General features: G+C 37.2%; 1 protein-coding gene across 2 annotated transcripts in view; it reads right to left on the bottom strand.

Moving 5' to 3' along the window:
• The window catches only part of PHEX (phosphate regulating endopeptidase homolog X-linked), a 206,293-nt gene that overhangs the window by 54,499 nt on the left and 123,868 nt on the right, over positions 1–27,926 (bottom strand). For both annotated transcript variants that reach the window (XM_003791908.2, XM_012806412.1), the window contains exons 13-14: positions 11,356–11,433; positions 1,425–1,528 (exon numbers count right to left, since the gene is read on the bottom strand). In XM_003791908.2, coding sequence (XP_003791956.1) covers positions 1,425–1,528; positions 11,356–11,433 — 182 coding nt within the window. The remainder of the gene's footprint in view (positions 1–1,424; positions 1,529–11,355; positions 11,434–27,926) is intronic.

The following is a 27,926-nucleotide window of genomic DNA, read 5'->3' as shown; positions in this document are numbered from 1 at the left end:
TGTGAACCAGCTTGATGAAAGTATTTCAAATTGTATATGAAAACACTACACTGTACCCCATGTTTGCATTAATGTATACAGCTATCATTTAATAAAAAATAAAAATAAAAAAAATAAAAAGAACACAAGCTCTGCCCTAGTCACTGACTGAGCACTAAACTATACAGACGCAGGAACCACTACCAGCAAATGGGCCTAAAACATAAAAATGAGAAACAAAAACCCGAGTAGAGATGTCCACAGGGGAGATACATTCTGCAGTATAACTCCAGGAAAGTTACTTCTTAGCCTCAAAAATAAATCCAAATCCAAAATTGCTACAATGTATTATCTAAAATGTTATTAGCAACGACAACAACAAAGAGATGTTATGCAAAGGGTAAGAAAAGCAATCAATAGAAACTAACTCTCTGAGTAAGTCCAGATACTGGATTTAGCAAAGACTAGAAGATAGCTATTACAAATTAGTTCTAAGAATTAAAATAAACTATATTCAAAGAATTAATAGAAAATATGATGACAATGACTCAGCAAATCAAAAAAATCACAACAGAGAAACAGAAATTAGAAAAAATAAAAATTCTGGAGTTGAAACAGATCATCAGAAATTACCCAGTTCTGGAGAACAGAGAGGGGAAAATAAAAACACTATAGAAGTGAGCCAATAGCGGAACATTTTATTCACGTGTAAAATAGGGATAATAGTACCTACACCTCACAGATATGAGGATAAAATGAATTATAATTATAAATAACTTCCTGGTACATTGTAATCACTTAATAATTGTTACCTGCTATCATCATCACCACCACCACTATCATCATCACCAATATTTTGTTCGCTAAGGGAAGAAATCATAGCTGGCCTGGCCCTGGGGCCAAATGTTCCTGAGAAGACTCTCCTGTCTGTAGGCAAGTTGAGAAGAAGGCAGGTAAATCGTAACTACTAATTAGATGAAAACAATCTAGCTATCAGTTCTTGGACATGCATTACCTCAAGTATCTTCTAGTTGCTTCATAATTATACAATTACTATGACATTTCTAATCATATTTTATTTTTCAAATACTTATTCTTTTTTAAATCTGCAAGTTTCTACATGAGTGTGAAAACCTAGAGAATTTTTTTCCATATCCATGTATATAATCATAACTAGATCTAGAAATAACTTTAATGTTTGCATCCTAATAAGCCTTCTTTTGACATGTGTTGATGGTAGGAGTGAGGGACCTGTAATTAGATCAAAGATCTTAAACACACAATATGAAAAATAAGAGTTGGCAAAACATGACACAGATTTTGTTAAAACAAGATAGCTGGCAAGCCAGCTACTCTGACTTGAGGGGAATTACAAAGTTGAATCTAAAGAGACTCCACTTCCCACCAATGTATTTATCTATTTTACTTTTTTTTTTAATACTCACTCTGTTTTTGGAACAGCTTTTCTTAGCCAGAAGAAGTCAGACTGTGCTAAATACTTGCGGGTTTGCAGTACATTGCCAAAGTAGTCAGACTCTGAGAACTTGATCTGAATAAAACAAACCACAACATCATTGTCCTAAGTGAAGATAAGAGATGGCTCAAAAAAAGATTTCAGCACATGAAAGAGCAGCCAGCAGAGAAGCTAAGGGCCTCACGGCATCTCCCAGCCATTACCAGTTAACTCAGAATTCAGAAAGCCATGAAATTTAATCTCAGTGATTTGCTTTTAACATAAAAAGCTCAAAAATCAATATGATCATTTCTGGATCACAGAGAAAAAAAAAGACACCACAATTGTTTACAGTGTGTTCTGTTTATTTTATAATTGAAAAATCTACTTTAACCTTTGTAGAACATATTATCTTACGTTTGGAAGTTCTTGGCTCATGAGTCACTTGAGTTTTTTCTAAAATGTGCACTTTATTTATTTGTCACATAAGATTCTTTTAGTAACATTCAGTTCAGTCAGCTGAAATCTCTTTCAGCTATAGATGATGATTTAGTCAACTGTTAAAATCCAGTTTACCATAATTGGCCTTTGTTCATTAAAATAAATGAAAGTGATTTACAGACCTATTTTCCACCCTAATCCTGATGAATTCAACAGAATAACTCAATTATTAATAAAATTTATCTATTAGAACTCAAAAAAGGCTTTGGTCACTAAATATTAATGAAATTACAGAGGCAAATCAAAGATTCTAGTTTATATGAGAACACAGCAATTTGATAGCTCACAACAATATCTGCTAAGACAGGGAAAGATAGATAATTGAGTTTTGAGTCCCTTTTTTTGGAAGGAGAATAGCATACAGTTTCAATTCTATAGGTACAAAATTCTATGGTAAATATCTGTGTAATCAGAAAAGCAATAGTATATAGTGATCCCTAATGCTTTGATTTTAAAATATATTACTCTGGCAAATAAGAAAAATACATATTGGGTGGCGCCTATAGCTCAAAGGAGTAGGGCACTGGCCCCATATGCCGGAGGTGGTGGGTTCAAAACCAGCCCTGGCCAAAAACTGCAAAAAAAAAAAAAAAAGAAAGAAAAAGAAAAACATATATTTGGTGCTGGACCTGGTAACTGACACCTACAGTCCCAGCTACTCAGGAGGCTGAGGCAGGAGGACCACTTGCGCCCAGAAGTTTGAGGCTGCAGTGAACTATGATTGTGCCATTGCACTGCAGCCTGAGCAACAAAGCAAGGCCCCCATCTCTAAAAAGAAAAAAAGGCAGCGCTTTTTAATGTACTCAGTGGGTAGGGCGCCAGCCACATATACCAAGGCTGATGGGTTCAAACCCAGCCCAGGCCAGCTTAAAGAACAATGACAACTGTAACAACAACAATAAAAAAAAATTGCTGGGCATTGTGGTAGGCACCTGTGGTCCCAGCTACTTGGGAGGCTGAGGTAAGAGAATTGTTTAAACCCAGGTGTTGGAGGTTGTTGTGAGCTGTGACGCCACGGTACTCTACCCAGGGCGACAGCTTGAGACTCTGTCTCAAAAAAACAATAATAAAAATAAACAAAAAGCAAAAAAGAAAAACATACACTTCAATAAGCAAATAAGACCAATCAAATTCCTAATAGCTGTAATTTTTGATAACTTTAAACCATAGTCTTTTAAAAGCAAAAATTAATATGTGCATGTATATGAAGCCCACAGGCATTGCATTATAGATATGAGAGTTAGGCTTGGCAGTCGCCTATTGGGCCATGTCTGGCTCACATTTAGCTCCTTCCGCACATAGAGCAGGCACTCAGTATGTCTGGGCCGAAACTTTTGTGAATGAGGAATCTTAATGATCTTTCCAAGGGGCCAGGCCAAATTATAAAGAAAGGAACAAACTAACTGGAGAAAGGCACTAAACACAGAGAAAGGCAGGAATGAAAGTATTGATTCCTGGCAATCTTGGGGCTCTGCTTGGCCAACACATTACCAAGATATGACTTTAAATTGTCTCTGCCTCATACTGCATGGGTGGAGGTGGGGAACTGACAAATAAATCGTGATACATTCACAGAATGGAACAAGGCGGCAGTTCAAATGACTGCTCTGTATGCATGAGCACGAAGAAAATAATCTTACAAATTATACTGAGTCAATAAGGTAAGTTGTACATCTAGGCAAATTTAAAGTTTGAAAACATGCAAAATAATACTGTATATTAGTTATGGGCACACATCGGTGTAGCAAAAACATAAAGAAATGCATGGGAATGATAAAACTGAACTCAAGGAAGTGTTTATATCCTAGAAAGGATAGGAGCAAAGGAGACAGGCACGAAGGAAGGAGATTAAAACAAGGAAGATTACACACCAGATTTCAAATGCATCTGTTTTATCCATTTAAAATTGTTGTATAAAGCTAATATGGCAATATGTTTGACATAAATTAAAGGCAGGTATTCAAAACCTTACTTTTCATACTGTTCCAATGTTTGAAATGCTTCATAATAAAAAATTAATCTTAGAATTGATTGTGTTGAGGATGCAATATCCTAAACAACATATGAACAACTCGAATTAAAAAGTAATGTTCAAGAATATACTTTGGTCAAAATTAAATCCAATTCATGCGAGACTTAGTCACTATTTTCTTTTCTTTTTTTTTCCTTTTTGCATCCTCATTTATAAGTGAGATACGGTTGTAATTTCCCCTTTATAATAATATATTTTCTCTAATTTTAATATCAGGTGTATCCAGATGAAGTAGAATGATTTTGAAGTATTTCTTCTTTTTCTATTGTCTATAAGATTTGGCATGACCTGCTTTTTGAAATTATCTTTTATTTTTCTTTTTAAATATTATAAATAAAATTATAATTATTAATTTAATATTATTATTATCTTAAAATACAATCAATTTAATCAAAAGAATGTTAAATTAATAATTATAATTTTACTTATAATATTTATAAATAAAAGATAATCATATTTTTTGAGACTTTGGAAAAAAAATAAGAAGACGTTAACTGATGACTCCATACTCAACCTCAGAGTCAAAGCATTCTATAATAGACGTACTCTTATCTGCCAATGTGAATGTTACTTTTTTTGCATTATTATTATTATTGCCCAATATTTCATTGCAGCAATCATCTGATTTCTTTTCTGAATGTATTTATCTTCGTTTGTTCTTTATGAGGTTTTTGTTTCTAGTCCTTATCTTAAACATTGTTATTGTTATTAAATTTTAAGCCTTTTTAATTTTGTGAAGGCAAAAAGTGGAAACCAAATAAACAGATGCATATGTATAAAAAAAAAAACTGAACAAGTCAACAAAACTTGACAACCTCCTCAAAACCTTTGCAGCCCTGCCTAGGTTCCCTAGTGATATTTCTTTTTTATCATTTTTCTTTTCTGTTTTCTGTCCATCTTTCTTTTAATTAATTGCTATCTTAATAATCAAATGTCATGAGAAAAAGTAAAGCATCTAGCATGTAAAAAAAAAAAGAATTCATTGTATTTTAAGATAAATGTTTTTTTCTTAGCCTCAAAATAGAGTATGCATCTTGTTTTCAGAAGTAACCTAACTAGCAATCCTAAGGCATTCCCAGATTGTGTGGTTAAAATATGTATCCATTGTTTGACCCTCGACCTTTTTCAGTTTTTCTTCCCAAGACAGCTCTTCCAGAACCTTCATAATAAGATTGTAACTGATAGAAAGAAAATTTGGATACGTTCCTGAGTTCAGAACACTTTAAGGGAAATTCTTCCAAAGGAATTTCCTTAAAAAATATTCCCTTTTTTCTTTTTTGTTTTTTCTTTTGCAGTATAGTGGGGTCAGTTTTTACTTTAGAGGCATTTGCTAATGGTGATGCTTCTTGTTCCATTAAAAAAGAAAAGGAAAGAAAAAAATACATCTTGGCATTCAAGATAGTCCACATACATTAAATAGAAAACCATCCCAAAACTTTCTAAAGAAGCAAAGAGCCCTAAGGCTAAAAATAATTTATTTAAATAAAGTTCTACCACAAGCCATGAAATTACCAGAGGTAAGTAGTTACAATTTGTTACAGCTTATCTATGTTTAAAAGGACAATTTAAAAATGACCACATTGAGCATAGTCATGATTTCTTAGCCTGGTTTAATTGATCTGTACCATTTACATGAGGGAAATTGCAAGTAATAAGGAACAAATATTATTTTTTCCTCTGAGACAGGGTTAAGTGTATGGCGGTAGAAAGGGCCACTCTCTGTTATTCTCATATGATAGACTGGAAACAGGGCTAAAAAGATTATGGAACTGGACAAAGCTATATAGCCCAAGTCAAATGGCTCTTATTGTCATTGGCCCAAATCAAAGAACCAGTGATTCAATAGAAAGCGTATAGGGAAGGAGGACAAGAACATCAAAATGGCAGATGGGACTCAAAGTAGTGATGAAATAAATCATAATGTCGTTTACTTAATACAATATTATATAGCTATTAAAATAATGATAATAAAGGCTATTGATGACAGTGACACAACAATATATTAATTGTAAATATCAGTATGCCAAATTATATTAATATATAAATATCAATTAAAGCTATACAGAAATAGAGAAAAACGAAATAACACACTCTAACAGAAATACGCACTATTATGTTCAAATACCAATATCATGGGTGTTTTTGCATTCCGTTTCTGTTTCCCAAATTTTCTCCCAAATGATAATAATTTGATAATTTCAAATATTTCAAAAGGCCCTTGAATGAGAAAAATATTTGAAGCCCAGCAACCATTGGGAAAGTTCTGTTTGTTGTTCTGTTTGGTGTAGAGATAGCAACAAGAGTGAGTGCACATGAATATTTTAAAACCACTTGTAATCTCAAAAAAAAAAAAAAATTAAACTTGGCAAGCGACGATAATTGGTTCAAAAGCCTCCTGTCCTTTCAGAGAAAATCTAGGTCAAGTTGATAATGACTTTCAATCAATTCCATCTCTTGACTTTTCAATTGAGTGACCTTTGGGGAATTAATTGGGGCTCTCGTGTCATTTCCTAAGAACAGATGTCCAGATCACAAAATTCAGGAGAACCTACATTTCTCTTCTTAGAAATCCTATCCCAGACGCCAAATACCAAATGCCACAGATTAAATGAAATAAAGTTATTACCACTCACACACATAAACATGGGGAACATGCCATAAGGGCGGAACAAGGAAATGTGTTCAGCTTCTCTGTAGAATGAGTAAGTACACATTTATAAGACACGGTATGTGTCCATAGGAAGTACAAATTCTAGGATGCCTTTCATCCACCATGAATCCATTTAAAGATGCTTAGATATATACCCAAATATCTATAAGAACAATTTTATGTTAGGCACCCAAAGAATTTTCTGAATACCTAATAGAATCCAGATTTTCTTTTATTGAAACAATGAAGCAATATGTAAGACTGGTATGTTTAGATGGCTTTGGTCATAAGTAACATGTATGTATACAGATATACATACCTATATATAGGCCTGATGTTCAGAACGCTTAATAATCCACATATACAGGGTGGCCATGAAGTTCATATACAATTTAAAATAGTCAACTATTTAAGAGACTGTAGAAGTTTCAATAGACTGTGGAAGATGTAGTTCCCAGAGAATCGATGTAAGGGTGAGTCGGAGGGAGCACCAATCAGCTGACTGGTACTGGAACCAGTTGTCCCCCTCCATGCTGAGGCTAGGGCTGGTCTTGGTCTCCTCCGGCCTGTGGAACACTCTAGATGGAGGCCAGTGGGAGAGAGTTACAAAGGCCTGGCTACAGGGTTTGGGAGGCACCAGGGGGCCCCCTCTAGTGCCCACTCTTAGCTCTTCAGTGCCATGGTGACTCAAGTTCACTTGGGAGCACTGAGAGTAAGGTCTTATTATTTTGTACCAAAGAGTACAGAATGTTCAAGGAGTAGGGGCGCCGGCCGGTTCAAACTCAGCCCCGGCCAAAACTCCAAACAGTACAAAATGATTTAAATATTGTAGCAATCTCTTTTGCCAATACATTCCACCTCACACTTGTATTTCGTCATATATAAACACACAAAAACATACATACACATGTATCATGTGGGTTACCCCGAGAATATTTTGTGGGTCACATGATATCTATATATTCCTGCGTGCATATTTATATGTATATGTGTCACTCACCAGAAACATTGACCTCTGAAAAATTACTCATTTCCAATTCTCCTAAGTAAATGGAGGTCGGCCACGATCCTGACTCTAGTCCCTACTGCAATTCTCCATTGGCTTTCACAAGAATGACTGCAGCGCTTAGCTGTGCTGATTATTTACCTGTAGTCTCTCAGCTACGTGCCCAGTTACCCAGCCCCCTCTCAACCTGTTCTATAATGCTGGGACTGGGACCCTGAAAACTCTCTTTCCCAGGCTCCTTTACCAATCGGTTCTCTGCCAATAAGAGGCACTGGGGGGAATCAGCGGATGGCAAAAGAAGAAAAGATGCTGAGTTCCTGTTCTCTCTCTCTCCTGCCCCCACACTCTCCCCTCTCCTCCCTTCTTCTTCTGACAATGACTCCAAAAGCATCTTCAAGTCCCTCCTCCACAGCTTGGCTCTGGAGTGGCTGTTCTTCCTCTGCTCTGGGAAGTGATAGCACCTCCTCCCTTCCATCCCCTTAGGCACAGAGATGGCAGCTGCTTCCTAAACTCGTTGATCTGTAGTCTATCCCACCTTCCCATTTTTTTGTTTTCCAACCTATTTCTTGTATTAAATCCTCTGTTTGAAATACGTCGTGTGCTGACACAGCCAGCTTTCCAAAACTGATACAAAGTTACTCTTGATTCTACTTGTATAAAGGACCAATGAAATAGAGTACTTTACAAGGCAAGTTTGAAAATGGTCTAATGCCTACCCTTTCAGGCTAACTAATAGGCTTTCCTGCATGTTGATCTGGATTCCAATAAAGGGTATTTTCTGTCTTCTTGTTTTTTCAAAACCTACAGGATTGTTGTTCAGAAACACTTTGCTGGGTATCTCGGTTTTACCTTATAAACCTCAAAGGAAAAAAAAATTTTTTTTCTCTGATTCTTTTTCACATTCCCCTCTCAATTTTTTCATCTGTGCTTATCTCCACAAGAGCCCGACTTCAGTTTTCAGCTTTTCCCCTTGACCTCCATCAGATTCATCACCTAATCTCTCTCCTCTTTCCTTTTGCATTGGTGCCTGATGAATCGTATCTTCACTTGTGTCAAATGTAGCAAGCTGTTTTTCATTTGTAGCAGCCTCTAATGCTCAGAGCTTGTATTACCAGAAATTTCTCACAGGCCTTATGGTAGTCCTTATCTACATGTTTCTTAAAATGGAAAACACAGGCCCATTGTGTACCAGCCATACTTTAGTCCTTTTGCTATTAACCTCAGTGACATTATTATAATCTATACATCATTCTGTACCTATTTTCAGGCTCGATTTTATTCATTTTCTCTATCAGTTTCTCAACATATATAACTTTTACTTCATGTGTTTGGAACATTTTTCACCATCAGTTTTTTAAACTGCTAAAACTCTTGGGCGTGATTGTGTCTGCCTTGGCAATGAGTCCAGTAAAAGCCATTTCTTCACAGAAGTGATTAAAAATCTTAGCGTCTAATAGCTTTAGTTCAGGCCTTGGAAAAAATGAAAAAGCAGACCCAACAAGACACCCTGTTTGGCATCTGCTTTCTTTTCGCAAAAGATTCTGCATTCAATGAGTCCTTAAACTTGGGGCTCACAACTTAATCAGCAACAGACTGCCAACAAAACTTGATCAATTAAACATTGTGAGTGAGCCCTGAATGCTACCTTATTTGATTAAAATTTGGTACTTCTCCATCTTAAATCAATTTGAGGGACCTGGATACTTCCTGAGTTAATTCATGATGACTTTTCCAAACCAAAATAATCTATCATAAGTGCAAACTGAGGATGTCATGGCTAACCTTTATACTGTGTTGATTGTGTGCCAGAATTGATCCTAAATATTTTAAATATGTTAACTCATTTGATCCTCCCAGCAATCATATACGGGAGGGACTGTCATCAACTCCAGGCTGTAGACAAAGAAACCGAGGAGCAAGGAGGCCTCATAACCTATCCTAGGTCACACAGGTAGTGAGTGGCAGACTGGATCTCACTGCAGACACTTTGACGCCATGATTTGTGTTCATAAGCACTCCATCAAACTGCCTCTCAAACCTTCTCTTTCACACCCTAACTTGGAATATTTAGCAATCACACAAAATTACCCAGGTTATCCTGCCAAGGTATTTTGTGCTCTGGTGATCACATTTCTTAATAGCAATAGTCATCATACCAGTCCATAAAGCTAACATTTATAGGGAGCCTACTATGTGCCAAATATTATGCTAGATGCTTTTACATTTGTATAATCTTATCTAATCTTCCCAACAATACCAAAGCTTGGTTGTTATTTCTGGTATCCAGACCAAAGACAAGCTAGCCAAAGTTAACTGACCTGCACTAAATCAAACAACTAGTAAGTAGAAGAGGCAGAATTCAAACCCAGGCCTGTGACTCCAGAACTATGCTCTTAAGCCCTTGACAACATGGCCGCCCCTCTGCTCCACCTTTCCAACAGCTCTGGGAAGGCAGCCACCACCAAGTCTCCACCCTGACGCCTCGGTTCCTCCAGCACAGCTCCTGACAAGGACCCTCCAGAACCCCTCATGATTCCAGGCAGAGTTTCCTGAGCCAAAATTTCAGTCCTGGCTCTGACACTCTGTGTGCACTGAGGAGATCACTTATCTTCTTTGAGGCTCTATTTCCTTTTCTGCAAAATGGGGATAAGCACATCTACTTCACAAGATCACTGTGTGAATGGAGAGGTATGTGTCAAGCACTTTGCTATGTTTAATTACCTTAATAACAATGGGATTTTTCAGCATCATCAAAACAGGTGTATGATAAAAATAGGCTGCCTGAATTTTAGGAATAAAGATGTGAGGCATGATTATTTTCTTCCAGAGCAACTGGGTCAATAGTTTGGGAGGCTGTATCTGGACATGCAATGGAGGAAGTTTCTAATTAAAGCTTTCTCTCACTTTCTAATGGTCTTATGAAATTCTGATGCTCATTGACAAAGGTAGGATTGCTTTCTTCTTGAAACACAATTTCAGGAAACAGGTATACCTCAAAACCATAGTCATTGAAAGAACTTCAAAAGAGGTTTTTGTTTTTTTTTTTAGAAAATCAAGCGAATGGTAATAACATTTTTTTCTTACATGAGGCCAAAAATTCTTCATCAGAACCATTTGTAGGAGAGGAATGAACAGTGGTTGCATTTAGAAAAGTTTGTAATGAATAGATCTACTAGAAAATACTTGTCCCAAAATACTGTAATAAAAAAGAATTATTTCTACTTCTCACCAGTAACTTACTGCAAATATATAGTCAAACTCACAATAAATTATAGAGGCATATGTATATGCACTTAATTTGCCAAAACACTCATAAAGTTTAATGATGTTAACTCCCAGCAGGCAGATTTATTACCATTCATTTAATATGAAGCAAGTAAAAAGTATTTAACAACAAACATGATGCACTCACCATTACAACATGCCTGCTAATTGTAAAATACTCAATTTGCTTAATTCTTTCTTTTATGATCAAATTAGGCCAAATCCAAGTCCATTTACTTTATGGTACCCACTGAGCTATGCATTCTTTCTGACACTTCCTTCAGTTTGAATCTGCTCTAAATCTTATGATATGCCTGGCATGTTCATGCTCGTATCTAGCCAAGGAATTTATCAAAAGTTGGTGCTTTCTGGCACCACCAGGCTTAATTGCTTAAACTTGGGTTAGTTGAAAGGCACAAGGCCAAGAAAACTTGCCAGAAAAAAAAAAATACAGTAAATTTAGCACTTACTGCCTTGAGGTCTTCATTAACATGAGTATCATTCATTATAAACTCAGGATAGCCAACTTTTGCCAAAACAGCTCTTGCCTATAAAAAGGAAAGAGAAAAATGATGTCAGAGTTTCACCACTTAAATAATTAATAATCACAGGATGGAGGAATGCCATCTTCATCTGAAAATTCCATTTACTGAATAACTACTATATGCCATCCACTGTGAAGGGAAAAAAAATAAAAGTGAGTCCCCGTCCTAAATATACAAAAATTATACAAAACGCAAATAATTACCTGGTACAAAGTAAACAAGAAAATTAATAGAAATAGACAACATTGTTTTCAAGGTCCTGGGCAAAAACATTCTTCATGGGGAAGATGTTTAATGGAGAAGGTGACCAAATCAAATCTTAGAGAATGATTTCCAAATGCAGAGCTAAGAGGAAGAACATTTCAGGAGAGGATACAGGGGCAAAGACAGAGAAGAAAAAAAATATTTATGAACCATACATTTGATAAGGGTTAATATCCAAAATATATTTTAAAAACTCAACTCATAGGAAGAAAACAAATAACTCAAATAAAAAATGAGAAGAGGAGGTAAAAAGATATTTCTCAAAAGAAGACATACAAATGGCCAACAGGTATATAAAAAAATACTCAGCATCACTGACCATAAGGGAAATGAAAATTAAAGCCACTTTGCGATATCACTTCACATCTGCTGGGATGACTGTTATCAACAAGACAAGAGGTAAATGTTGGGGAAGGTGTGGAGAATAAAGGAAAATTTGGGTGGCAATGTAAATTGGTACAACCACTATGGAAAACACTATGGTGGTTCCTTAAAAATTAAAAGAGGAACTACCTTATGATCCAGTAATCTCACTTCTGGGAATAAAGGAAATGAAATCAATATGTCAAAGAGATATCAGCACTTCAATGTTCATTGGAATACTATTCAAAATACCCAAGGTATGCGGTCAACCGAAGTGTATGTAAATGGATAAATGGAATAATATTCAGCTTTATAAATGAAGGAAATCCTGTCATTTGTGACAACATGGATGAACCTGAAGGCATTACACTAACCAAAATAAGCTATCCAGGCACAAAAAGACAAATACCACATGATCTCACTCAAATGTGGAATCTAAAAAAGTCAAATTCAGCTCAGCACCCATAGCACAGTGGTTACAGTGCCAGCCATGTACACTGAGGGTGGCAGGTTCAAACCCAGCTCAGGCCAGCTAAACAACTGCAAAAAAAAAAAAAAAATAGCTGGGCATTGTGGTGGGCGCCTATTGTCCCAGCTACTTGGGAGGCTGAGGCAAGAGAATCACTTGAGCCAGAGAGTTCAAGGTTGCTGTGAGCTGTGACACCAGGGCACTCTACCAAGGGCAATATAGTAAGACTCTACCTCAAAAAAAAAAGACCCCATCTCTAAAAATAGCTGGGCATTGTGGTGGACACCTATAGTCCCAGCTACTTGGGATACTGAGGCAAGAGAATCGCTTGAGCCCAAGAGTTTGAGGTTGCTGTGAGCTTTGATGCCATAGCACTCTACTGAAGGGAACAGAATCAGATTCTGTCTCAAAAAAAAAATTGCTAAAAGAGCAAATTTTAAATGTTCTAACTATTAAAAAATTATAAATATGTGAGGTAATGGATATGTTAATTAGCTTTATTTATTCATTCTATAATGTATGCATATAACAAAACATCATGTTGTACACCATAAATATATATATAATTTTGTCAGTTTAAATAAAAATGAAAAAAAATACAGGGAGACAGGAAGCACACGGCATATTGAAGAGATGGCAAGTAATTTGATGAAGCTGGACCATAAATACATGAGAGTGGAGAGCAGAAGATAATGCAGGAAAATTGGCTTGGAGTCAGATCACAGAGATTCCTGAACGCACCGTGCTAACGAGTCTATATTTTATTTTATAGCTAAGAGAGAGCTAAATATGTTTAGCAGAGAAGTCAAAGGAGATGAGTCATTCTTCAGGAAAATCATCCTTTCAACGTTGTGAATGATAGCCAGTATGCCAGAAAAATCGGAGGTTAGGGTCTAGAATAATTTAAGATAAGTCATAATATCATAACCATCCTTTTGATAGACAAAGGTACTAATTATGCTGTGTTTTATAGCACATAGAGAATGAATAAAGGCAAATCACCTTAGGCACATATAAAGAGCCTCTAGAGCAAAGATTGGCAAACTTTGGGCCAAATCCAGTCTCCCTCCCCCACCTGTTATATAAATAAAGTTTTATTGGAACATACCTACCCCATTCATTTATAGCTACCCCATTCACAGCTATCCCATTTAATTTACCTATGATTTATGGCTACTTTTGTCTACAACTGTACAGTTGAATAGTTAAGTCCAAAACCCTGTGACCCACAAAGCTTCAAATATTTTGTCTGGACCATTCTAGAAAAAGTTTGTCAGCCCTTACTTGAGAGAAACTTTATAGTTTCGTGTGAAAATTTCTCTCTCCTCTCCCCAGATTCTGGGTTTCACAAAAGCAAAGGAGATGCTTACAAGTACATTGTAAGTACATTGTCAGGGCTCTGGCTGCATCCCCTGGGATTCTCTTTATCATTTTTGTATATCTCTCCCCAGAATATATGTTCTTTTCTTTTCCAGTGGCAAGAACCTGAGACTCTTTGAAGGCCTGCCCTGGGGTAACTAAAGCTCCTTGCCTGTGCTCAAAAACAGCTAGCTTCTGGGACTTTATTTGCCTTCTGCCCACTCTACCTCCACCTCCACCCAAGCAACCCTTAGCCAATAACTAGAGGAAGAGTATGAAAGCCTTGGCCTCAATTCAGGACAAACTCTGAGATATAATTTGCACTTCCAGAGTTCCCTGATGGATGAAACTAGTGCTAAGATGTCCCCTGAAATCACAACTTCGCCTGCGTCTTGCCCCTCCCTGTCTTGCTTCTCCCATTTCTATGCTGGTTCCTCTTGGGAGTATTTGCTTAATTAATCACTTGCACAGGAATCCTCATCTCCAGATCCACCTCCATATGACCTAACATAAGATCCCAAACACATTAGTTTTATTCCAGCAAAGCAAAACCAGTGAACTCTGCACACTACTCTTGGTAACGAGTTTTTTCCATTAGTCCCTTTCAATTTTACTCAAGAAATAAATAGAGTAAGATAGTACATTTCCCTTATCTTCCTTGAGATAACTCAAATATTAAATATCAGCAGAAACCTGAAACTCAAGACTCAGAGTATTTTAGGAGTGTCATAGGATATAATCATAATGGATTTTGCTGTTCCACAGGCTCAAATATAGCACAGATCAAATTATTCCTTCAAAAGCCTGTGAGTTATACTTACTAAAAGTCTGATGTGACCCAGATAGCAGATAACTAGAGGTTACAACTCTCTACCCAACACCAAACAATATGTCATATGTCTATAGGCATATGTCTATAGGCATTGTTCTGAAACTATTCTATTATTTCTTTCACTGTATTTAATTCCTCACTGTATTTTATCAGGTCACCGTAAGTCAGTCATATGTATAGCTATATCAAATAGAGCTCTGGATAGTTTCCCAAAAACAAAACCAAAAAAAAAAAAAATGGAAAGAAAAGAAAGAAATATACAAGCTGAGTCATCCACAATTGTTTTCTGAAGACATGCTGATGAATTATGCATTGTTTTTCAACCCTCACCCTCTGGGACCCCCCATCGCACTATGGAGCCTCACAGAATACATTACCTTCTGTACCATATATGCAGGTCATTGAATCCTTTTATTATTATTTATTTAGCAGCACTATGACATGAAGAGAATTTGTACAGAGATCCAAAGAATTCTTATTTATCTCCCAAGGATACATAGCTCAGAATAAATAATACTAGTAGCAACATTGCCAACATATGAATAGAATGCTCTTCTTCCCCCAAATTTCTGTGTTATGTATCCTTCTATTCAAACTCAAATGCTTCTTCAGCCAGAGAGTCTGTTGTCAATTCCACATTATCTCAACCCTACCTTATTCTATATTCCTCCCTGAGAAGCTTCAGAACTACATCTCACAATATCCCATGGGGCATGGATCCAGGTTAGACCACCACTGAGAACTACTCATAGGCAATTCCAGAGGTATAAAAGGAGATACCATGTATTTGTTGTTGGTAGCCATAGCCAGGCACACGGGCATCTGCAGGCAATTAATACAGCCCTTTGCCAGCATATTCCAGGCATTCTCCTGAAAAGACCCCATTGGAGGGAAAGTAGCAGAGATCATTGGCTAGCTCTTCCATTCACACCCCAGCCCTTTGAATGGTTGCATTAGCTTCCAGTTCCCTCTATTAAATGTCTTCCTGCTTGATATACTTAGAAGAGCATCTGTTTTCCTGAATGAACCCTAATGCAAATAGTGTTCACATCACTTTTTAACTTTCTCAGAATGGGGACATGAAGTGCCAGTAGTTTGATGGTTTGAAGAACAAAGTATTAGCAAGGCAGGTCTAAAATTGATTACCCCATTGGTTGTGTAGACAAGGAGGAAAGAAAAGTTTCACTGCAAATGCGGAGAGAACAGTGATATGAATATTTAATACATGGTATATTATATCCTGCAAAAAAATATTTCCTAAGAGGTTCATGGCTGACCAAAACCTCCAGAGCTTTCCATAACTAGTACATGCATTTCCATCTCTTATCTATACACATATCTGAAGAGGAGTTGCACTTGACAACTAGGCATCCTTTTTCAATGGAAGAGGTTCAAACAACTGCTTATCTTCGCTACCTCTATGACCTTGGGCAAAGTACTTGACTTTTCTGAAGCAAACATTCATTGCTTATTGTCTACCCCATATTTATTATCCCTTTCTTCTCTTACTATCAGGACCCCAATTCTGCTCAGGATAACAATGGACCCAACAAAAATTATCAGTGTTTCCCAGCTTGCTTTACAACTAGCATTGGCCCTGGGATGATATTTAAACCAATAACATATGCACACAAGTATAACTGCAAGTCCTTGTATGATCCTCCCAAGAATCATGTAAAAAGAGGACTGACTACCTGCATGTGCTTTCTACCTATAGTCCAGGGTTATTCAATCTCAAGACTATTGACATTTGGAGCCAGAGAATTCTTATTGTAGGGGTTGTCCTGTATTTTGTAGGAAGTTTAGCAGTATCTTTGCTTTCTACACATTAGCTACCAGAAGCAACACCGCCCCCACAAGTTGTGACAACCTAACATGTCTTCATATATTGCCAAATGTACCCTAGGTGTAAAAATCACCCCCAGTTAAGAACCATTGCTTTAGCCTTTCTTCCTCATCCTTTCTGGAATGTTAATGCAATGCCAGAGGTAAAGCAGCTGTTTTGTAACCATAAGGCAACAAATAAGAGAAAGACATTTACATGCTGTAGACAGTGGGGTAAAAAGCTGATGGCATTGGAAGCCCACCATTTTAAGACTGGAATACCTCTACTTCCCCTTCATGACATGAGGCAAATAAACTCCTTATTTGTTTGAGGTATTATGTATCATGTTTTCCATTAGCTGTAGCCTAATGTAATCCTAACACACTTTTATCAGACGTAGTTTGAGAAAAAAACTTAGTACCTTCTTCATAGCATTGGCTGAAAGAGTTTAGGATGACATTGAATATAAAACACTTTCTTTTTTTATTCCTTGGTCCAAAGTACATGATGAATAAATAAATGTTAGTTGTGGATTACACAGAGAAAGTAGAAACATGACTTCTTCCGAGGATAGGGAGTAAATGTGTTCCTATTTGGAGGATCTTTCAGGGCAGTCCAGGCCAGATTCTACCCTTAACCCAAAACCTGAAGGCTCCTGTAAAATAATGTCACTTTCTTTAGTCAGAGATCCATTTTAAGAAACTAACACTTTTGGTGAGACAAACATACCCACAAGCTTCTTAGAGCACTGTGGAAGATTTCCCTAGCAAAGCCCGACTGTGCACATAAGCCAGAAGAATTTGGGCTATTCACATCTCCAAAAAAATTTGAAGGATTCTTTTGAGGGCCCCTATTTGTACACCTCTGAAAATGGACACAAGAAACATCATGAAATCTAACCCTTGAAAAGACCAAGACAAAGGTTGTCTTTAGCATCCAACACCTTCATTTCTGCCTGCTTCCCCTTCTTGTTCCTGTGTCTGTTCCTCCCAACGTCCATCAGTGTGCTTATTTCACTTGCCATCCCATCACACGCAAATTGGCCTTTCCTTGCCAATACGCTGTGCTCCAGAGTCATCTCCCCCTTCCCTCTTCATCCATCAAAACTATTATTCTTTTAAGACAGCTAATCCGTTAGCTGTCATTGGAGGCCTCAAACTAATTTATGATAAAATGTGACTAATAGCAATCTAATGTATTAACTCTACAGAAATACCTGTATTTCAAAGAGCGGTTTATTATCCAAAGAGATAAATCTAATTATAAAGGAGGTTTTTGTAGCTGAGAGAACCTTCTTTCTGCTACTATTGAAATTAAGCCAATGGCCTATTCCACTTAATCATCGTTGTGTTTTCCACATGGAACATAATGCCAGACATATAGCAAGTAGTCAATGCTCAATAAATATTGATACACATAGCAAGTAATTTAGTTAATAAACCCAGTCTGATCAATGTCATCCATAATATCAGAAAATGTAGAAAGCTACATTTTCTATTTAACCTTCAAATATAAAAGGTCTAACACATGAACATGAACATAATTCAATGCTATTCACATCAAAGCACATTTCCACATTAACTAATCTTACCACAGGAGAACAAAAATGGGGGGAAAAGAGAGAGAGACTTTGTGAGAACCCAGAAACCTTCTGGAAAATGAAGCAAGATCTAAAATCTGTTGCGGTTAATTTTCAATGATAAACAAAACTAAATGTTTTAATATAAGCTACTTCAATCAACCAACAAATACTTATTAAGCATGCAATCTAGGCTTAAGAATTTCCTTGTTGACCAGTTTGATGGAAGTATTTCAGATTGCATGTGAAAACCCCACACTGTACCCCAGAAGTGCATTAATGTACATAGTTACCATTCAATAAAAAAAAAAAAAAAGAATTTCCTTAGTGCTAAAGGAACACACAAACATATAATATGATCCCCTACTGTATTTTTCTTCCAAAAAATCTAAAGAAAAACATTCTATAACAACTTGTCATCACCATTAACATAAGACATTAGCAGTACCTTAATTATCTGAATCTCTCTGCTCCTTAGTTTCCTCTTCTGTAGAATGTGGATATATTGAACTTGTAATGCCAATATAGTGAAATAGAGTTGAAAAGAGTATTCAGATAATAAAAGAAGATTGCATTATCAAGATGAAGAATTAACAAACTCCTGGGGGAAAGAATCCCTACTTAGTAAATGGTGCTGGGATAACTGGTCAACCACATGTAGCAGACTGAAATTGGACCCAACACCTCTCACCACTGACAAAAAAATGACCCTTACTGGATAAAAGATTTAAATTTAAGACACAAAACAATAAAAATTCTAGAAGAAAGTGAGGGGGCAACACTTGAAAATATTGACCTGGGAAAAGACTTTATGAGGAACATCCCCTGGCAATTGCAGCAACACCAAAAAGGAAATAACTGGGACATGATCAAGCTAAAAAGCCTTTGCACAGGTAAGGGTGCCACAACCAAAGCAAACAGACAGGTAAGGGTGCCACAACCAAAGCAAACTGACAGCCTTCAGAACGGGAAGAGATGTTTGCATGTTTCATATCTGACAAAAGGCTGATAACTAGCTCTACAGAGAACTCAAATGAATCAACAAGAAAATAGCAAACAACCCCATTTATAAGTGAGCAAGAGACTTGAACAGAAATTTTTCTGACAATGACAGACAAATGGCCAACAGACACATGAAAAATGCCCATTATCCCTAATCATAAGAGAAATGTAAATCAAAACCACTCTGAGATATCACCTAACTCCAGTGAGATTAGTCTGCATCACAAAGTCCCAAAACTGCAAATGCTGGTGTGGATGTGGAGAGAAGGGAACGCTTCTACACTGCTGGGGGGATTGCAAACTAATACAAACTTTATGGATAGAAGTATGGACAAGTCTAAAAGAACGAAAAGTCAGCCTTCCATTTGATCCCACAATTCCATTACTAGGTAGCTATCCAGACGAACAAAAATCATTTTATCTCAGGGACATTTGCAACAGAATGTTTACTGTAGCTCAATCCATAATTGCCAAGTCTTGGATGCAACTCAAATGCCCATCAACACATGAATGGATTAACAAACTGGTAATGTATATGTATACCATGGAGTAACTTTCAACCATAAGAAAAAATGGAGACTTTACATCTTTTGTGTTTACCTAGATGGAGGTGAAACACATTCTCCATACTAAAGTAATACAAGAATGGGAAAAACATTACCCAATGTACTCAATACTAATACGAAACCAATATATAAACAATGACATGCTCGCACAGAAGAAAAACACGAGTATAGTCTATAGAGAGGAGAGGGGGAGAAAGTAGGGAGAAGAAGGGAAGGCAATTGGCGGGTTCTCACCTAATAATGTGCACAATTGGCGGGTTCTCACCTAATAATGTGCACAATGTTCAGCACGCCCCCCCCCGTGAAGAGCTCAACTACAACTTGAACTTTACCTTAGAAATGAAAACAATGTAACCTAAACATTTGTACCCTCATATCAGTTGGAAATTTTAAAAATAAATAAATAAGAAATATTTTTCCATAATCACATTTAAAAAAAGGAATTAGCAAACTTTTTCTGTAAAGGGCCAGATAGTAAATATTTCAGCTTTTGTAGGCCATAAGATCTCTGAACAACTACTCAACCCTGCCATTGTACCCGGGAAAATAGAGACCAAGTGGGGAAACACATAAATAAATGGCCACAGCTGTATACCAATAAATATTTATAGACAGTGAATTTTGAAACTCACAGAACTTTCATGTCTCATGATATAGTCTTCTTTTGATTTTTTAAAACCGTTTAAAAAGGTAAGATCCAGTCTTAGCCTATGGACCAAATCAAAACAGCATGCCAAATATGGCCTGATGGTCACAGCTTAGCAGGCCAACATAGATAATTCAGTGAGGGTAGATTATTCATTGAATTGCTTCAATTCACACCACGGGGCCTAGTACACAGTAAGGGCCTAACAATCCTTGCCAAACTGAACCATGTTCCACAATGCAGTTCCTGTACATGTGTATGCACTTGCATGCATGGCTTAGCTGCTACGATTTTTGTTTATGTTTTGCTCTTTGCTATTACTACCATGTACATGCAACAGATCTTAGTTGCTTGAGAGTTTATTCCTTGCCCTAAAGTCTTACTTATGGCTAGAGCTTTAAAAATCACAATTAAGTTCTATGGAGACTACAGAGAGTTCAGAAAGTGAAGATTAGTATTTTAAAAGAGAGATAATAGTGGGCAGCACCTGTGGCTCAGTGAGTAGGGCGCCGGCCCCATATACTGAGGGTGGTGGGTTCAAACCCGGCCCCAGCCAAACTGCAACAAAAAAATAGCTGAGCGTTGTGGCAGGCGCCTGTAGTCCCAGCTACTCGGGAGGCTGAGGCAAAAGAATCACCTAAGCCCAGGAGCTGGAGGTTGCTGTGAGCTGTGACGCCACAGCACTCTACTGAGGGTGAATAAGTGAAACTCTGTCTCAAAAAAAAGAGAGAGAGAGAGATAATAGCTATCACAAATGAATTCAGAAGCACAAAGAACATTGAAAACTTAATATACAACATGATTTAAACTCTCAAGTCACCCCCACCTTCCCAGAATTTTTCACAAGCTACGCTACAACTTGATAATGCCAGTGGGAAGTACAGAGCCAGACATAACTCTGCTTTATTTGGCTACGAGCACTGAAATAGCACATAATTTTTACACAGATGACCAAACGGATTTAAACATCGGGTAGGTTGACTGCTTTACTCCTGAATTTTCAAAGCCACTTAGAACTAAGCTAATCTACAGAAAGCAAGAGGAGAAAGCTTATTTGTTTTAATCCCTACTGACTTGGCTATTTAGGAGAGTCAGGTAAATTCTCAAATGTCTTACATGTATAACATCAAAGGGATCGTTTTAATCACTTAATTAAACAGCTTTGTGTTTTACTGTACATGGTTAAGTCTCTTAGCATATTTTTTCTTTTCTTATTAATTTCACCAATAAGGGAAAAAATGGAACGACTGATCACTTCCCTGTCACAACTCATAAGGCAACTTTCTTAAGCTTGCAATGGCTTTGAAAGCTCCAGTCAGGCTTAACCACGCCAAGGCCTCATTTTCTCTGATGAGTTCTGTAAGAACTATTAAACATCAATCAAAATTCTGAGCTTTAAGCTCCCGGAAGTTCAGGAGACTGTACATGAATTACACGATCCTTCAAAACAACAGCAGTTTCCATAATGCCAAACAAATAATTGGCTAGTATAGATGCCTTAGCCGAAGATATAATCCTAAGCAGAGCTAATGGTATTGATGAAAATTATCCTGGGGAATAGGCTTTAATATCTTTTGAGGCTTTCAGGACCCCACGTATAATAACAATGTAGTTGTCCGACAAATCAAAGTTTATCCCCTTGATAAGATTTATTATAAGTCTTCAGAAACTTTAATTCTGCAAATTGCTTTTGGGTGTGGTCCACAAACGGATGTATCACACAGAGGTGGAGGGGTGATAAGCCAGCGGCCCTCCACCCAATGAATCAGAGGGGTTTATAAAGGAAAATCACAGTTCTTATTTTATTAGATTTCAGATTTTCCATCCTTAACCCTGTGTGAGTCACGCCCCAGTAGAGTGGACAATCCCAGTGCTCTCTGGTGTAGATAACATTCTAGAAAGGCATGTTCCAAACTATAGACCAGCACTATCCATCCTCTCTCCTAAAACACCATCTCCATTTATCTTGGAGGTGGGCAATTTCTCCAGACCATAAAAGGAACTACTCAGGCACAGATAAATCTTCATTTTGCCATACTTACACTACTAAACAGTTCCCTTTGTCTTTGTCACACTCTTCTTACTTGGGTGAGCCCTGCACCCCCAACAGAGTTAAAGAAAGAAATTAACATCTGAGTTTTCTTAGTAAGTAGACAGAACAGGTAGTAGCAATAGAATTCAAAGCCAAAAGCCACCCTTGATTAATCCATAAAACAAAACATCCTTCCCCCCGAGTGTCGGGGCAATATTACCTTAAAAATAGAGGCAAGGCTCACCGAACAGGAGAATGGCCAAAGAATATAATTTTTTAAATCAGTGTTTTTATTAGCTTCAATTCCCTGGGTAAACTTCTCCCAAAGTTTTGGTGACTAGAACAGCTGCTGGACCTGCTCAAATGGATATCCTAGGCCTCAATGAGCTCCACCCATTTGTCCAAACACAGCCAAAATAATAAAAACCCAAGAGTGGAAACAATCCTATATATCATTATTAGGATTTTATATGAGCCAAAGAAAATGACATTTTGCCCTGTCTCACTCACGGGGCTCCACATCCGGGATCAAACCAGCCTACCACCTGAGCTTAAGGCATCCAAGAATCAACAGAAGCAGGAAGAGGCTTTTTCCATGCTCACCTTATCTGCCTAAAAGCAGAGCCTTCCAGAAGATTTCAACTGTCATCAATCCTTTAAGAGAAGTTTCCTGCACCGGGGGAAAGGTGACTCCCATCACCACAAAGGAGAAATTGGTGCCAAGATGAGAACATGCATAAACAAACCTCACTTTCCATTAGCTTCTCCCACAGAGTTCTCAGTCACTGCCTACCATTTATTGTCCCCTGAAATCCCAACCCCCTCCTGTTCTTAAGATAAGCCCCAAATTCTAAAAGCTTCCTTGGGCTATCCTTTCTGCCAGCTGTCAAGTACATTAGTGAATAAACATTGTCTTTCTCTTGCTCATGTCTCTTGTCGGTTGAGTTCACAGTCCCCTAAACACTAAACCTGAGGAGGTGGAAGAGAAGTTTTTCCTCCCTGACACCAGCCACGCTCAACACTGCCTGTGGCCACTTTCACGCTTCAAGGGCAGAGTTGAGTGGTTGCAGCAGAGACCATACAGCCAGCACAAAGCCCAAGATGTTTAATATTTGGCTCTTTATACAAAAAGTTTGCCAATCCTTATCTACGTAAGAGGTTCCCAAGCTTTTCAAAACCATTAATAAAGACAACAAGGAGAAAATAAAGTACACGGGCGATCTTTTCAGAAAGTTTTATCAATGTATAAACATGTAATTAAATAACAATTATTTTCAACACTCATATAATTAACTGTAATACATATTCCTATTTTACTGAGGTAAATGAGGTTAAAACAGAGCCAATATACAAGTATTAATCAAGAATGGGAATAAATATCATGAAAAAAATTTAACACCCTTTTTTGAAGAAAGAAAAAAAAACCACAAATTATTCAAAATCACTTTTAAATGTCAAGATTCAAAGGGCTTAGAAGTGTACCTGCAATACCTAGGTCCTAACATCTAATATTGCTCAGAGAAATTTAATCAGCTACTTAATCCTTCTCCAATTGTTAAATTACTTATGTAAGTAGGAGGCAAGCTGGGGATTAACTTAAATAAATATATCCCTTCTCTCACCAACAGTTCAGCTGAGTGGGAATTGGCATCCTTTGCTCCTTTAAGGTGGAGCTCTTAGATGCACAATTCTTTACCACCTTAACAAAACTTCTGAATAAACTCCCTCATAAGGTAGAAAGGAGAGATCAAACGAGATTACGTTAGTGAATTATCAAATTAGGCAAGTTAGAATTGTCATGGAGAGACCAAAGGGCCAGACTCATACAGATTACTTATTCCTTTGATATTGGCATATTCTAGTTGAGGGCTTCTGAAAGCATTGTCTTTCAGCTGGTGACACTTGGGAGTCTGTTCAAAATACAAATTTGGGAAGCCACCCTAGGCCTACTAAGCCAGCATGTCTCTGGACCGGAACGTGCATTGTGATGAATGGCCCTTACTATAAGGCAGGGTTTCTCAACATTGGCACTGCTGACATTTGAGGAATAATCATTCTTCTTTGCTAGGGACTGTCTTGTGCATTGCAGCATTCCTCACTTCTACCCACTAAATGCCAGTAACACCCCTCCACAGTTGTGACCAAAAATATCAGCAGACATTGCCAAATGTCCCCCGGGAGTGTAATATTGCCCTGGGCTGTGAAACACTGCTATAAGGGGTTTTCATGCGTGAGCCACTTTCTGCTCTAAATTGTGGTACTTGCCTAGGCGTCTGAGAACCCCAACACTATGTTAGCCATTCATAAGAAGAGTATTTACACACTACTTCAATAATCCTTAGAGCTTTCACTAATAGGCACCACTGCTATGCTATTAGGAGCACTTTCTGGCAAAAACACCACCATCTTCCCTCCCACCAACTCTCGAATGTGCCTCAGGCACTTGCAGTTCAACCCAATTTCTAGCCAATGTCACCTAAACCCCAGAATGATAAGGGACAAAGAATAAATCAACAATTGGAAAAAGCTTTGCAGCTATAAGTCATGGTATAAATATACTTGAAGATCTCAGAGATGTTTAGATTAAAAGTTCTAATAACTTTTCTCTCAGTAACTTGGTAAAATCTGTTTTTAAGTACTTTCAGGCATCTAAAAAGCTACGTTAATACAATTACAGTTCACTGAAAAATTAGCATGCAATCTAGTTTGAAAGCTAAAATCAGTCATAGCAGGGTAATATTCCATTTAATTATAAAGATTAATTCAACCTTCATTTATTTGTGCATGTGTTTGGTCTTTTCATTTTTCATAGAACACCCGAGATTCAAATACCATCTGGTAGGATTGCCGTACAAGTATCAGGAGCATCTATTAGAATCACAGATTTCATTTCCAAGTAGAATTGATAAAAGGACAAAGGGAGGGTGGGAAAGGAAGGGGAAGGAGGCAACAGAGAATCATTTTAGAAATGAGGTTTTCCACCAGTCTTACAGGACTGTGCGTCTCTCTCTCCTGTGTTCCCTGCCATGCCCCCTGCACAAACCATACCAAATAGCAAGTCCCGTCATCCCTATTTACAATATTTTCTGAAACAGCTAAGTGAAGATTCAGTGTTGTGAATAACAACGTGAACTCTATCAATTATAAATTATGTCCACCATGTTTCCCAAAATGTCTGTTACATCTTCCTTAAACTTTGGCCTTAGTCATGTGGTGATTAAGATTGACCACTTATATCATCATAACATCTGCTCAATAATCAACCTTTTCCTGAATGGTCAAACAAGCACTACATACTAGGAAACATCTTTTAAATTTTTTATTGAGTTCTACCAAATGCACAAACAGTAAGTGTACAAATTAAAGAATTTTTTTAAAACACATACACACAGAGACACACACACCTGGGTTAGTAGCTCTGAGAAAAAAATTTTAAATATTTATAGCACCTAGAAGCCTTCTTGGGGTGTCTTTCCAGTCAATAATCCTTCCACCCCACTGTTTTTCAGTATATGGTTGTTTACTTTTCATGACTTTATGTGGGGATGAAGATTTTTGCTGGAGTTGAGTTCTACTTTTATGTCATGGTGGTCCAAAAGACACAAGGTATAATTTCTATTCTTTTAAATATGTTGAGATTTGATTTCGTGCCCTAAGATATGATCAATTTTGGAAGATGAGCCATGGGCTGAAGAGAACATATACTCAATTTTATTGGAACGGCATGCTCTGTATATGTCTGTTAATCCTATTCATTCTAAAGTTGTGTTTAAGACCATTGCTTATTTGTTTAGTTTCTGCTTATACAATCTATTCAGTTCTGTCAGAGGGGTGTTTAAGTCCCCAGTGATGGTGTTGCAGAATGTCATACTGTTCAGATCATTTAGGGTTCGTTTTATATATCTGGGAGTATTTATGTTGGATGCATAGATATTTAGGATTGCGATGTCTTCTTGTGGTATTGTTCCCTTGATGACTATACAGTGTCCATCTTTGTCTTTCTGTTGCTTTAAATCCAATTGTATCTGCAAAGATTGCAACCCCTGCTTTCTTCTCAATTCCATTTGCCTAAAATATTGTTTTCCAACCCTTCACCCTAAGTCTTGCTTTGTCCTTAGAGGATAGCTTAAGTATGTTTCCTAAAGACAGCATACAGTTGGTTTGTGCTTTTTTTTATCTAGTCAGCCAGCCTGTGCCTCTGACTGGGAATAATCAACACTGTTAAAATATCTATACTCCCCAAAGCAATCTACAGATTTAATAAAATCTCCATCAAAGAACTAACAACATACTTTGAAGAACTTGAAAAAAATAGTACTTCGTTTCATATAGAACCACAAAAAAACCCAAATAGCCAGTGCAATTCTAAGAATTGTATTATATCTGGCACAAAATACTGATATAGATCAATGGAATAGAATAGGGATGTTAGAGATGAAACTAGCCACGTATCACCACCTGATCATTGATAAACCAAACAAAAGCATGCGCTGGGGAAAAGAATCCCTATTTAACAAATGGTGCTAGGAGAACTGGTTAGCCACATGTAGAAGACTGAAATTAGACCCCTATCTCTCATCACTGACAAAAATTGACTCTCATTGGATAAAAGATTTAAATTTAAGACATAAAAGAATCAAAATTCTAGAAGAAAGTGTGGGGGAAAATCAATAATATTGGACTGGGAAAAGACTTTGTGAAGAAGACCCCCCCCCCCGGCAATTGTAGCAACACCAAAAAGAAATAAATGGGACATGATCAAGCTAAAAAACTTCTGCCCAGCTAAGGGCACCACAACTAAAGTATACAGACAACCTTCAGAATGGGAGAAGATATTTGCATGAATATCTTATGAATTTGACAAAGAGCTGATAAGAAGAATTTACAAAGAACTCAAATTAATCAACAAGAAAAGAGCAAACAACCCCATTTATAAGTGGGCAAGAGACATGTCTCTACTCTGAAGAAAACAGATGAATGGCCAACAAACACATGAAAAAAATGTTCATCATCCTTAATCATCAGAGAAATGCAAGTCAAAACCACTATGAGATATCACCTAACCCCTCTAAGAATAGCCCACATAACAAAGTCACAAAGCTACAGATGCTGACATGGATGTGGAGAGAAGGGAACACTTTTACACTGATGGTGGGATTGCAAATTAATGCAGCCTCTATGGAAAGAAGTATGCAGAATCCTCAAAGTAAACCTTCCATTTGCTCCCACAATCTCATTACTAGGCATCTACCTAGATGAACAAAAATCATTTTACTACAGGGACATTTGCACCAGAATGTTTATTGCAGCTCAATTCATAATCACCAAGACATGGAATCAATCCAAGTTCCCATCAACTCAGCAATGGATTAACAAACTGTGGTATATGTACACCATGGGATACTACTCAGCCATAAAAGAGATGGAGACTTTACATCTTTTGTAATAACCTGGATGGAGTTGAAGAATATTCTTCTTAGTAAAGTATCATAATACTGGAAAAGCAAGTATCCAATGTATGCAATACTAATATGAAACCAATAGATAAACAACTATACA

The sequence above is a fragment of the Otolemur garnettii genome, unplaced genomic scaffold (genome assembly GCF_000181295.1).
Source record: "Otolemur garnettii isolate 467f Iridium unplaced genomic scaffold, OtoGar3 scaffold00051, whole genome shotgun sequence".
In the NCBI taxonomy this organism is placed as follows: Eukaryota; Metazoa; Chordata; class Mammalia; order Primates; family Galagidae; genus Otolemur; species Otolemur garnettii.
This window is presented reverse-complemented; position numbering and strand designations above follow the sequence as displayed.